The sequence below is a fragment of the Branchiostoma floridae genome, chromosome 1, assembly GCF_000003815.2.
Source record: "Branchiostoma floridae strain S238N-H82 chromosome 1, Bfl_VNyyK, whole genome shotgun sequence".
Taxonomy (NCBI): Eukaryota; Metazoa; Chordata; class Leptocardii; order Amphioxiformes; family Branchiostomatidae; genus Branchiostoma; species Branchiostoma floridae.
This window is the reverse complement of record NC_049979.1, coordinates 16,711,758-16,726,341: the sequence shown is the minus strand read 5'-3', so window position 1 is coordinate 16,726,341 and position 14,584 is coordinate 16,711,758. Positions and strand designations below refer to the sequence as shown.

Genomic DNA, 14,584 nt, shown 5'->3' with positions numbered 1-14,584 from the left:
CAGAATCAGTTTCTGTACATCTCTCCTTCTCATTTCGATCAAAATACACATCAACATGACATATGACGTGGTCACCCCACGGAACTTTTTGCGGCACCACTTTGTCTATTGCCCTTGGCTTTTCCTGCCCTTTGCTGACATCTGAGGTTTGCTATTCAGCCCCGATGAGTCTTGAAGGCCCAGGGAAAGACCTAAAACAGCACACTCAATTTACTTTTATTGCACTTAAAACGATTTGTCTCTGAAATATGGTTACAATCAATACTGCTTTTGGCTATATCGCTAAGCTTAATGGTTCATTCTTTGGATCCCGTCGCTCTTGACCTGGTCACCCGTCCCACATCTAGGACTGCGCGTATCCTGCTGCGATAGCAATGACATTTTACAATTCAGTCTGTCCAAGCACAAAATATGAGTGCAAGCCCGTCAACAGAAATGATTTCGTAGGTTTAATGTACGGAAAATGACCTGAATTTTTGTAGAAGAATTTCTCGAGATGTTTCGATAAGATACTGCCACTTGCTGTTAGTTCTATCATCAGATGTGTTGCTGATCATGTTGAACGATTTTGATTCTGATGTATGTGTCATCAAGTAGGGTTTATCAAGACTACGTTGGTGTGACAGGCGTAATGCCGAGTTTTTGTTGACATTATGTCCCTAAGAGAGAAACATAAAATCATTTTCACCAGGCGAAAATATGAGTGTAAGCCCGTAACGGGGATCTACAGAAAGATGAAAAACAAATCCGGCGCCGCCTTTGCAGCTCTGTTTTGTTATTTGTTACATTAAAGAAATCACCATCGTCAGCTCAATGTCAGCGGTAGGCTTACAATCGCGTAGGCGTAGAAAAGCCTACCGAATAGCAACGATGGGTACCTCATGGCACTAAAGATACAGTTTTCCATATATCATGCTAAACATTTTTATCCTGAGGATAAATCATTAACGTGCGCCAGACGTGCTTTGTAGAGTATGAGCTGCTTGGGTAGGTCAAGCAAACACGTCAGAAAATGTTATTTGAAATGTCAATTCTCAACTGGACCGTACGTAGAGGTGCACTCGTTTTCTGTACAGGACAATATCAGAGGGGACAGGCATCTGGAACCAGGCAGACTCCGTTACAATGTTATATCAGAGTCGATGGGTGGCACCACGGACAGATCGGTAGGGAACATCGAGCACTCTTCTCTAATAGCAGTAACCTGTGCAAAATATCAATTCGTGGGGAAAAGCTTAAGTATCGGGGAGTGGTGGCTACTATCATAAGAATATGGAAAATATGCTTGATAATTACAAGAAGGAAGTCGTGCTTGAATCAAACACCATCAGACAAATTTCGCGGCATATTAAAGTCTTCTTGTCATCACAAGTCTGTATGTTTACACTGGCTATGGTGCTATATACTAGTATATGTAATTCCTGCTAGCACGTAAGAGCATAAAGCCATTCAACTTGGAAATTTCTTGCGTGTTCGATTTGAAACACATTACCGCTGCCTACATTGATTACTTTTTACTTCAATGGAACAGCTTAAAGTTGCTTTATGATCGAGTGAATGTGCTTATTTTATGATACACAGTAATGGGTTGTATACGTAGCAATCATTCTCAAGTTGTGAATCGTTCAGGCATTTTATACTCCATCCAATACCGATATATTCTTGTACAAAAACCTTTAAAGCATGGATATGTTACGTTCCCGTTCGTAAAACCTTTAGGAGTTGAAGAAGAATTGCGTAAAAGGCAAACACAAACACCCACAAGGTAAAACTCCCAACAATATTAATTCTATTTTTCATGTTACTCCATTAGGGTGTTAAAATTGGTAAATGTTAAGAAAAATGGACGCCGACGTAAAAGACTGCGCCAACTCCAACATCCATTGGTAGCTTATCGAACAACAGAGCCTTCATGATGAATATTTTCATACCTCCCAAGACGACGCTACATTTGCGCTAAACGTGCTTTCAGTCGCTCCACTCTCGCACACATTTACCTGCACTTCCCCGGTGACTAGGTTCTTACAATTTTCTCATCAATCAACACATCGGGACATCTGTTTAAGCCTAGGGGGTATCAAATTCAAAAGTAGGAATCACTTACCATTCGGTGATGCCCCTCCCTGTTACCGATCGGGTCGGAAGTAGGTAACTATGGCTAACGCTGGCGCTCGATCTGCCTTTAGCTGGATAAATAACTATAATTTAGTTAGATATTGTGTAACTACGGGACAAAACGTGGTCTGTGTCGCATCCTTCATCCAACCTACGAACAAGACAGTAGATATTTACTAATAGCCTATATACTATTTAACATCTGAGAGACGAGGGCCCAGAAACTACCTTCATACTATGGGACCGACAGACAGTCAGCCAGTTGTGCCACCACCAAAATATACTTACGGAATGTACCACTCACTCCAGATGGGGGGGGGGGGGGGGTCAAATCAATCAATATTACTTTATCTTAGAGATTTTAGAACAGTGAGGTTGATGATGAGGTGAACGCATCATTACTCAAATTCACGATTGCTCTTAACATCATCTTATCTATTCCGTTTTCCTTTTAACATTCATCATTTGTTGTTGTCCTCTATATTTGGTGTACGAGTAAATATAATCTCACCACCCTTGAGTGTACGTTCACTGGTAGAATCATTCTCTAATTTGCTACAGGAGACAATTATATTGTCGGGTTGAACTATTTCAACACACGTATACGGCTTTCCGCTTGTGTTGCCAGCAATGATAAGCAATGATAAGCAATGATAGTATAAGTAGCACCAAGGACAGGCACCGCGGGGAACTCGTCCTCGTATTTCGTACTTATGAGTTGATTTGCCCGCCCACGTCCTTGCGTGCAACAAATCGTCACCCTAGACAACCTCATCACGTCATTCGTTAGAGTTACTGGTGCTCAAGGTAATCTAATCCGAAATATCGATTAGCACATAGGATTCATTAGCGGCCTGGAGGCTTGTAGTAGTAAAAGATCTATGTACGATTGGGCACTTGACAGCCATGGCTCACGTAGATGAGTATACGTTTTCTTAGCTAAAACGATATGCGAATTTTGAAATTGTTTGCAATACCTCATCGCAATCGCTTATACTTAATCATCTTGCTCTTGCGCATTTTGTACGGTATCATGTTCCGATGTAACCGTGGTGTGTTATGCTACATGCACAGAAGCACGCATGTTAGCTCTCCGCTTAGTTTTGCTTTGTGACTATATTTGATATCTACCCAAAATATGAAATATTCATATCGGCGTCAATCACACTCATCCATGTAGATCGATATCTATATATACTCGTTAGGTAGCAAAACCTATACGTTATTGTGGAGTATCATTGTACCCATTTAGTACTGCAGGAAGAGGACAGGAGGTAAGCAATTGTTATAGATTTATCCCTGTCTTGAATCTATTCTATAACTTAGGAATGCTTTTCCATGTAGGCTCATTATCGTATTATTCCAGCACTTTACAAAAACATCTGGCATGCAAGGGACGGTTGGTTTTGACGTGCCAGTGCGAGTAAAACGTTCTACGGTCTACTGAAGGACTTAACGTTCCTGCCAAGTTGTGTTTACAGGAATATCTTCCCATGGGGTAGCGTTTAGTGTCTTTTGAAAACAGAGGTATCTGTAGGTATTACTCGCATTATATGGGCAGAAAATGCAAATGTTAGATTTTGTAATTCACCACGGTGGGTCACATACCGCTCCTGAGATGAATGTGTTCCAATTGAGTCAACAAAGTTCCCCCTTGGCTGCAAATGCGTCATACAACTCCTCTCGTGGTCAAAAGATTTACGTGAGGTAGAGGATACTACAGACAGAAATCTCCTGTGTAAGTCTTTTCCTAATTCCTGTGATAACTCAGTCATTACGAGTGTGACAGTGACGAACACAATATGCCCTATCATGATCATCAGTTCTGTCACGAATCATCCTGACAGTAGCGACATTTCCATCAAAAGAGTAAGCCTCTTACAAAATTCACACAGTCACTCTTATTACTAGCAACAACTTCTCCCTTTCACCGCCAATACCTGGTGTAGTGGGGATAGGATGTAGATATGCACAGAGCTCGCCGTTTATGGCAGTGGAAGGAGTGCATTTGGGGACAACACTTGTACCGAGTGAAATACTGCACCGCAAATAACAAAGTGTTATGGTTTTAAGGTAGGGTCTCTGCGTTCCATTCATTCTCAGATTTCGTTTCAGTGCTCGTTAACGGAGGAAAGGTAATATTTCATGAACAGCTTTGTTTATTTGCAAGGACTGAAACAGAGTAGGACCAGTGTATTGCCTAAATATATCTAATATATCTATGTAACGTATTACTGCATGTCTACATTTTCCATTTGTTCACAATGCATGGCTGGCTTGTAGTGGACGAGTTTGTTGTGTGATGACCATGCCTTCTCTTGGCATGGATGGTGCCGTCAATAAATGTAAACAAAAGTATAGGTAATGGTCAAATAAAAGGATTTGTGCAATAGCTCAACGATTGCTGCGATCAACTTACAAATATTGCATATAGAAGGCTCGAGTCGGATTCGATTCCTGGTCAGTAGAATATTTCATTTCTTTTTAACATTAATTTTTTTAATCATTTTGGATAATTCTTGCTCAGGGATGCAAACAGATATTTCGCACCATTTACAGGATTAGGGTTAGGTATTTTACAAGCCCATTCAAAGGTAGATTCCGAGCGAGCTCGTCGGAGTGAGTGTGTGTGTAATCAAAGGACGCTCTTACTACTAGTGCTAAAAATGCGTATTGACAGGAACATCTTGTTCATAGTACCAATAATTAGCATTCCTGTGAACAGTGCCAAAAAGTGTATGAATACTAGCATCCTGTCCACATTATATAGCCTTGGCCTCCTTAATATACCTCTTGAAATAAGTATTCTTGTACCTCCGTACTACGGAGGTACAAGAATACTTATTTCAAGTCCGTACGAATGATCGGTACAGTTTATTAAGTCTTACGTCTTATGTTATGAAATAAGTTTATAGTCCTAGGGGACACACGCCCTCTCGCGCCACTGTAGGTCTTATCTACTAAGTAGAAATGTCGGGAACTCTCCAGGGGTACGTGCTGGGCACCACGGGATCTCCATGCTTATCACGTGAGTGGATGTAATTGGCCGAACTCATTTCTCTTGCTCATATAGTGTGCAGGTAATGAAGACATTCATGAGACTCGTAACTATCTGGAGGCGTATCGCCGGGTCACTGTGAGCCGCTGTGACCGGAGGGGCGCCGTGAATACTGATGCAGCTCCCGCCATTGATGTGGGGTCGTCTAAAGAACAAACTAAAATATAGAAAAGACGCTTGAGAAAAGACAGCGGACCGGGCAAAATCCAATAATAACGACAATATAAGAAAATTGTCTTCCTCTACATCTGAAAATCATTGCTTTGTGAAATACAACCCTTCAAACAAATGGTTGAACCTGGTGTTTGAACTTTGAAGGTCATGTTACTTACTATTATGCCATGTTGATAGCACCCAATGGGCCATTACGTGTATATACGTGCAATGTATGATATTACATTATTGAGCAGTCACGGTTTCCAAACATAGGGTACACTGACACGTCTATTCTAATGGCCTACGATTCTTAAGCCGGTTCAGGAAAACTATCTCTCTCTTTCTCTAACGGTCTATTTTTAATTCACTGTAGCAGAGATCAGAAGGCAAGCCGCACTGTGGAGACAGTCATTCCGTAATCCCTTTGATACCCGACCGGAATGGAGCGATTTGTCTCTACCAGTTACAAAGTTGTAGCCCTAATGTGGTTGTAGTTCTGTCGGCGCCATGGATGTAGGGCAAATACTTCAAACTGGGACACCACAAAATGACTTTAGCTGCACCTACGGGCCAAGCAGGAGATCGATATCAGCTGAATGCTTGAGAAAATGACACCGCAGACAAGGAAACTTAAAACTGACTACAGATATTGTTGTGAGGAAGCAACAGCCCAAACGTCGCGTGAAATCATATCCTGATTTATTACCATCAGTACAAACCTCTAGCATATGGGAAAATTTACCATTCAGACATCTTTGTCAGACGCCTCGGGTAGCTTACTGAGTTGTTTGGACTTATCAAAGACAAGTACAAGATGATTCAAGAATTTATGTTTGCAATAACAAAACGGCCAAGAAGACGACAGCCAATTAGACGCCTGCAGTTAGTTAACATGCGATATGCACTCATAGACTAAGATGAGCATCTATAAACCCCACAGGCGAAGGAAAGGAGTGATCACTGCTGTAGTGAATGGGTGCAGACTATGACGTCTGCTAACTAATGCATAGTCAACTCGCAGTATTTTCCTCTGCGACAGTAAAAGACGCAGTATACACAGTCTTTCTAGTGGACAGAATGATTCTGCTTATACCACTCCCCTACACCCTTCCTAGACAAGTTTAATAGACTTAACAGTCCAGAGGGTGCGGAGTTATATTCCCCGTAGAAATCAATATAAGACAGTCTCGCACATTACTATATATCGATCTCTTTAACAAAAACTATCACTACGCCATGTCCATGATGTCCACGTGCAGTATCGACAACCTTACACCGACTTCATAATGTTTTGGTAGAATATCCGATAATAGAAGGGGTGCAGAAAGGCAGTTCTGCTGCTAGGCCTATCCGTCATTTATTACGTTGTCTCAAAAACTTGGCACCAGATGAACCGAAATAATTCCAATGAGATATCAAGTATGCTTGCTTACTTGCTTATTTTGCAAGTCGAGTGGGGAAAACGTAATCATTATTTCTGGTGTGTGGATAGTTTAAGTGATGATACATAATCATATGTTGATTGATTATGCAATGCCGCTGACACACTGGCGCAAACGTTCCGCTCCTGCCATGGCCTGTCCCCAGGGGTCTTACAGTTGGCACAACACACAGGGGTAAAGACTAGTCTCTACCTGACTGACTACGCTGGCTATCATAGGGAGAATAATTTGCCAGTGGAGTTTTGCTACCAGAGAAGTTGGTCGGCTGCGGGGAAACATGAACCTACGCGTGGACTGACTCCCCTGGCCAATTTGCCGAATTCTACGATCTCCGCACCCCCGTATGAAGGCCTGGTGGAGGCTAGGTAAAGACATAACCGGATGGAAACAGGAGTTTTACTGTGTTGTCTGAAAGACCTCTCACCAACAGCAGCAGTAAACAATATGGGGATTTACATTTTGGCGAAAGTATGGGTTTGTAGACGAGTTTGCTCCAGTAGTTTACATCTGAGTGTAAATACTTGGCAAAATACGTGTAGGTGGCAGTTTTTGCTTCAGTGATTTTAGTACCAGAACACGGGAACCTACAAATGGCTCCATAAAAAGTGCCGACGGTTTAAGGATATAAAAGCAAGCTCCAAGTTGACTCAGGAAATTAGAACATGACAAATTGACACTGGTTTGAGGATGTCGGCAAGAAGAGGGAGAAAGTGCTAAGCTATGTCTGGAGCTATATGATTGTACTTTCCACATCAGGTTTTGAGACAAATAAGTTATAGAACCTGATGAACTTGTGCTGCTTTGTGTTTATCTAAATACCCGACAAGGTAAAACAGATGGATGTGATAAAAGTGCCTAACATACATAAAACCTTGGCTAAAACGTCCGATCGATAATACATTATCAATAACCGCCAGTTCTGATTCAGTCTGACCATTCAGCAAACCTTCCCCCCGATTGCTATTTTTGTACTCTCACTATTCAAACTTTAACGTTAACATTAAGCAATTTATATACATTAGGAGAGACCACTCGCCAATGATGTTTTTCCCAGGAAGCGCCTCTATGTCTTAAATTGCATTAAAAATCGCGACAAGACAAAGTGACCTTAAGTTACAGCACTCTACAGGGCAAAATGATAATTAGGCCCTGCGGTTACAAGGCCGATTTCTCGCGCCCAACCAAGTGTAACGCCTGTGACGTGTCCACCGTGCCCTGCACCGTGCCCGTACGGTCAGACTACAGAATTCTGCCGCTGACGTCTCTACACTAAAAGCCTGTAATTGAATGAAGTCGGCAAATCACATTATAAGAGGATAGTTTCAGCTAGCGATAGCAAAAATTCCATTTGCATGGTATTCGTCTCACTGTGATATATGACAGATAAAAGCCACAGAACCTGTTTGCCTACTGACAGCGATCAGGTGACAGTATACTAGTAGCAGACTACATTTGTCACTACGCACTGGTATAAACGATCTTCGCCACTGTACAGACTACGGAAGGTAACCCCAATATGTGTATGTTTGCAGTGTCCAATTTGGAACATGTTCATTCGGGCCGTGGTGCAGTGTCATGATGGGTCACTTAACGTTGTAGAATGCCTTCATTGATTCCAATGACAATTTGCTGAATTTGAATAGTTAACATTATAATGTTTTGTGACGATTGAACGATATCCTTCAGCTGCAGTTTCCTTTGACATAATGTGCAACAGATTGTCTATTCCTTTAAATTTGGGGTCTTCCATTCAGTTTCCACCTGGATGAATCGGAGCTAGCTTAGTTTATATACGCTGATTCAATGTTTCTTTTGTTCTGGGCAGGATGGTACATGTTGGCGCAGCGACACAGCTGCTGTGGCTGGTGTCACAGACCTGGTACCTGCTGAGGATTGTCCTGCGAATGGCGTTTGTCTTAGTAAACAACCTGTACGTGGTGCCTGCACACTTTGTGTGGATGCTATGCCTGCAGCCCGTGCGCATAGCCAGACCTGAACTGTTCTGGGAGCTGGAAGGCATGATGATAAAGTGGATGTCAGCACAGATAGGCTGGTGGGGGTACAGTGCTGGATATAAAGGTGGGTACATTTGTCTGTGGCTCATTTTAAAGCTGCATATGTGACTTCCTTGCCTATTTTACCGCTTTCATACATTGTTGATTAAATCACAGAAACTAGCAGACTAGAATGTCGCCTTAAACTTGTCATAGTCAATGTACGTTTTTGAGTCTTCCAATTAAGTCTTTCATACCTTTTACCTCGTACCTTGGTCCCATAACACAGTATTCCCGGGTCGTGGGGGCGCTGCATACTGCAGTCTTTCATACAAGTCTGTTATTTACTGTACCCTTCCATTTTGTTGCTTTGTTAACACTTCCATTGTGAACTTGTATTTCAAGTGTATGAGTGTGGAGAGGACATCTCTCACACCTACAATGACGGGGCTATAGTGATGGTGAACCACCAGTCCACAGCTGACGTGGCCACCCTTATGGGAGCCCTTCAGCACAAGGGACCAGTGGTGAGGCGCATTATGTGGATCATGGACTACATTCTCCTCTACACTAACTTCGGACTGTGTGCTTGGGTACATGGAGACTTCTTTCTACAGCAGGTATGGTTGGCATGACGTTATATAACCTAAAATCTCCGGCTTCATACTCATTTCTTGGGGAAACCAAAGATAACATGTTAATCTTACTACAGGGGCAGGAGTATCGTGACACCATGCTGAAGTCACTGAAGGATCATCTCAACACCAGATATTCCAGCAGGAACCATCAGTGGATCGTTCTGTTCCCGGAAGGGGGCTTTCTCAGGAAGAGAAGAGAGAGGAGTCAGAAGTAGGTATATGTAACATTTTGAGTCTCTAACTTGGCAAGTCAAAGCAACAGACAAGATGTTTCAGTTGGTTTAGGTACTCCAAGCCAATATTTAATGGGTTATTTGATAGACAGTTTCGTATAGGATCGTCAAAAGTATGTCAAACCAAGTATGTCATGAGGAATCAACTCTTGTTCTTTTACAGGTACGCACGGAAGAACAACTTCCCTATCTTACAGCACGTACTGCTTCCCAGAACGGGAGCGATGAAAACCATCCTGGACAATGTTGGCCCGCCAGTGGCCCACACCAATGGGCCACGACAGGCTAATGGCACCCTGCACTCAAACGGTAAATGTCAAATGTATAGTTCTATATAGATCTGCTAATATGGAAGATAAATAAGAGACATGTCCGGAAATTATGTCCACTTTCGCCAAGTATATTCTTCTTTCAAAAGCTATATTGGCTCCGTTATGGATACAGATCCCACTTAGAATGATAATGAATCATCAGTGATATTCTACGCGTTCCAAGGGTAGTCAAATGATAACGTCCGATAAACTAGTGTAAGATTTTATATTGTTGCTGGGTTTCACGGCTACTATACAGGAGTGGAAAATGACATAGCATCATATAACCTGTTTTAACATCTCTCCTCGTCAAAGGTCGGCATGTGAAGTGGATTGTTGACATCACTATTGCATATGAGCACGGCAGACCACTGGACATACAGACCCTAACCTCTGGATGGAGGCCGCCATATCCCACCACACTGTACTACAGGTACGAAATGCACCGTTTTCTGGTCAGTAAACGTGAAATGATAGTCCTTGTTCCCGTCACTGTAGGTTTGCACAGCAATGCATGCTGTGAGGGCTGGCTGTTAACATTTACTGTTGGGTAACAGGCAATGCCAATGGCACTGGGGCAAGGTTATGGTCAGATATGAGCCAGCTACTTTGCAGTAAAAGTTTTAACATTATTGTTGACTTACACGTAGTCTTACGGAATATGAGCACTTAACACGACTGACCACGTCAATATGATGGCTGCATCCTTTTAAGCACCGTTTCAAACTGCCCCATGCAGGCATTTCCCAACGTCCGAGGTCCCTCGGGACGAGGCAGGCCTGACCAAGTGGCTGTACGAGCGGTTTGTGGAGAAGGAAGAACTTCTGTCCCACTTCTACTCCACGGGCCGCTTCCCTACAGGCACCTCCCGGCCAGGTGTCAGGACAACAGGTGAAGCTGTGGAGATAACGTTCAGCCCGTGGTGGATGCTGTCTATCCACCTCTTCTACTTGTGTTCCACCGCTCTGCAGTGGTATACTGTTAGCACTGTTCTAAAGCATATCTTGTGATGGCAAGTTCGGGTGGTTTGAAATTTGAAATAAAACTTGATCAAGAGCAAAATGAAAGTGAATTTACAACAGTGATACATGTAGATAAGCATACGTATCGCACCTGTATTTTGGAGTATCAGCTTGCTACAAATTCACCGCGTGGTTGCAGTCAGTTATCTTGTGTATATGACATTCTTTCCGGCAAATAATGTCTTGTTCCTTTCCAATGCATTCCTATTTACATGTATCTCCAATCCCATTGATGAAGCGGTACATACAATGTACAACGAGTTACATATTGTCATGGCATGTCTAGTCAATGTACAATAAATTCACAACTTACATCTAATCTGATCTCCACAATCGGATAAGTGTATCTATCGGTGGGTCATACGTTCTTCTATGACAAATCAGCTCTCCGGGATGTCTGCCAACCAGATGTACTAGAAGTACCTGTTGGTTTGATTCAATTTACGACGTCCTAGAACCTGAGTCTTAAAAGATAATTGATAACGTTATATATACAAGAAGCTTTAAGACTACACATATAGCAGATTTAAAATGGGGGCAGCATTCCCGCAATAGTCTCAACCACTCTTAATGAAAGTCAGAAGGCAACACTTTGCGAACTATATTTCACATAGACTTGCTACACAAATCTTCCTGTCCCATCACGGTTTTATGGGGATGGTTAACAACCGCTTTACGGTCCATACAAAGTTAGCAATTACGGTGATGTATGAAATGCCGCAAGCAATGACTCAGCCTTCAAATCATCGCCTGCCGTCTGCAGACAGCCGGAGCGAGATTCTCCAGGTGTAGTGCTGAAGGAATGCTCAGTGCCAGTTGAAGGACAGAAGTGTAATGTACATCAATTAATACAGTAACAACACGGCCAGGAATCAAAATACACACAGTGATCATTTTGCACTTATCAACCATGAAACGAAGTTCTGAAACAATATCCCGAACATGACAGCAGATATGAATAGAATAATGTGCATCCCACAAGCCAGATTATCACTAGGTCGGCATGAATCTTGGTGTCGGGACTGAAAGGGCTGACTCAGCTTGTTTTACGACATATGAGACTAGTAGAGATTTAGACAGCACGGTAAGCTGCCTATGACTACATATGAGGTGGTTCTACTGAGTTTGACTACATATGAGGTGGTACTGCTAAGTTTGACTACATATGAGGTGGTAAAACACATCAAGTATGAATTTTATCCATATGGTATTTTTATAGCATTGTATGACTTGGTGAAAACATGACACACTTTTGTACCATTAACCCCAAAGTTTTGGATAACATCAAAGAGTATGAACAGTCTTAGCAAAACCTTTCTGACACATGAAAACGAGAGCTAAATTAGCGCATGAATGTTTAATTGGCATAATACGTATTGCTACACAAAGCCACACAGTGTGTAGGCGTTGTGAATGTTAAGAAAGTAAAGAGTCAATACCGATTAACGCCGTATCGATAAAGTATCCCACCCACTACTGCTACTTTTACTTCTGTGGTCATGGCGGAGTTAGCTAAAGCCCACCATGTTTTCTACAATGGCATGTAATGCTAAAGCTGCCGAAAGTTATAGACAATCCACAAATGACTTTTTAAAAGATACCGTCAACTTCCTGTTTTCCTAATGGCTTCCTCGGATCAATTGCAAGTTTGTGCTTTCGAACCTAACTGATTGCTTTGCAGACAAGTCCTGCAAGACAGTATTTCCGGCTTATTGGCTTTTCCAAATGTGTTCTAATATCAAACAATCGTCTTGGAAATTCTTGTGACCTAGTCATATCCCATGTCCATGGCCACTCTATTCCTGAGACCGTGATCACAGAAACAGAGAAAACACACATTTTATATCTGTATTAGCACCATTGACGTGTACCTGTCTCCTTTCTGGGGTGCATACAGAACTGATATATGTTTACATTCAAACTTTGCCAAGCCTTGAACGAGGCCAAGGGCGAGGTTACTGTATGCGAATGTCATGGTCATATACATGGCTTTTTTGAGATACTAAAGACACAATCAAACTTTCATTCGAACAATCCTCTCTTGAAAAGATTAGCCGCCTGCTCATAGAAGAGCAGTGAGTACATATATAATTGAAGGACCAATTACTGTAAAACTCGGGTGCAAACTATGCATGGCGACACTGTGGATTGCATTGTATACGTAGGTACTCTGCAGTGGATGATCTGAAAAATACAAGAAAGCCAGCTGCAGCTGCAGAAACATCCATTCTGGTTATCTTGGTGTCAGCAGGCAAATGGCGTTTCTCTTCGCCTTCGAAACCAAGAAGTTCAGATAGTTGTGGATCATCAAGAATGGTAGGAAGGAACAGGAGATCCTTAAGATTTGTAGAACTAGATAGCTATCTTGCAGATACAAATGTATATCTAGACCGTGCCAGTGTATCTTTCATTAAGTATGTTTATCTTGAAGCAGCCTGAGAATACCACCTGACAAGAGACAACCCGAGGATAACGTAAAGTCTTTCTCGACGGCCTAGTAACATAAAGCAGGGCTCTGGTGCACCCAGTTTAAAAAATTGGGTGCACCAAAATTTTTTTGGGTGCACCACTTAAATTTAAGTAATAATCTAATAGCAAAACCTAGTTACAAGCTATCAAATTCTTAAACAAGTACCATGACAGACATTTTTCCAACACTTAGATGTCAAGAATATGATGTATACTGGTATACTTTGGTATCTTTACATATATAAACCTAAGAAAATATTTGGGTGCACCCTGTGCACCCACAGAAAATAATTGGGTGCACAGCTCCAATTTTGGGTGCACCTGGGTGCACATGCACCCAGTATTTCGAGCCCTGATAAAGACATTCATCTTAATGGCCTTTATGGATTTCATTGCCGGCAGTAAAGGTTGGCTGCCGGTGTCTCTCTTCTGTAATGTTAGTGATAGCCCAGCGTCCCCAGGATAAGAACATAACTGGTGAGGTAATTGCTCATCTCCTAGCACGTTCAGGGACTAACAGACCAAACAGCCCCTGTCGCGCGCCGCTGCATCCACACCCCGCGGGCTCTTATTACGGCGGAATCGCGGAGACTGAGTCGATCCGATAAAAATTGCCTCGAGCGGTGAAAACGCGACTGAACTGTTGATAGAGTTTCATCGTGTCAGCTTATCCACCAATCGCCATTCATTATCACGACCTTCAGCCTGCGGTGTTTATTACTTATATCTTCCTGGTACTGTACGGTAGTCATGTGAGCGTGAAGAAAGTACTGCCAGACCCACTGATGCACTCACTAAAGCAGCATGATTTACTGTGATGCACGTGAACACGTTTCCATAGTACATACGCTATATAAGCTTGACTCACGGCAGTCGATCGGTCAAATTGACCGTGCAAAAGCCATTTTCTGAGAATCTGTAAGTGCTTTCGCTGAAAAAGAATACAAGATGCTTCAGAAAAGAAGAAACGAGTGTAAGTGAACACATGTCGTTTCCACTCTACGCCCACGAACATTCGTCAGGCGGATTTGAACTTGATGTTGTAAGATGTACAAGTGACCCTCATGACCAGTCTCCTCCAGGGATTAGCTGATTGTAGCCATAGCGGATGTACGTAACAGCGCCATTATTTCAGCTCAGTAATAT

General features: G+C 42.4%; 1 protein-coding gene across 2 annotated transcripts; it reads left to right on the top strand.

Annotated features, from left to right (window-relative positions):
* The first annotated feature begins 7,960 nt into the window (after positions 1-7,960).
* LOC118429763 (acyl-CoA:lysophosphatidylglycerol acyltransferase 1-like) lies at positions 7,961-11,288 on the top strand. 2 transcript variants are annotated; one of them, XM_035840405.1, is made up of 7 exons: positions 7,961-8,291; positions 8,597-8,850; positions 9,171-9,385; positions 9,478-9,614; positions 9,800-9,945; positions 10,263-10,380; positions 10,687-11,288. In XM_035840405.1, the coding sequence occupies exons 2-7, from the start codon at positions 8,598-8,600 to the stop codon at positions 10,955-10,957; spliced, it is 1,140 nt and encodes a 379-aa protein (XP_035696298.1). In that variant the 5' UTR covers positions 7,961-8,291; position 8,597; the 3' UTR covers positions 10,958-11,288. The 2 variants fall into 2 exon arrangements, with proteins under 2 accessions (XP_035696298.1, XP_035696290.1); XM_035840397.1 differs by having other exon boundaries at positions 7,962-8,276.
* The last annotated feature ends 3,296 nt before the right edge of the window (positions 11,289-14,584 follow it).

What these genes read in the sequence shown, in the direction of transcription:
- LOC118429763 (XM_035840405.1), top strand. Translation starts at nt 8,598, where the DNA reads ATGGTACATGTTGGCGCAGCGACACAGCTGCTGTGGCTGGTGTCACAG. An exon ending in GAGACTTCTTTCTACAGCAG is followed by an intron (nt 9,386 to 9,477) that starts GTATGGTTGGCA and finishes ATCTTACTACAG; the next exon opens with GGGCAGGAGTATCGTGACAC. An exon ending in CCCACCACACTGTACTACAG is followed by an intron (nt 10,381 to 10,686) that starts GTACGAAATGCA and finishes TGCCCCATGCAG; the next exon opens with GCATTTCCCAACGTCCGAGG.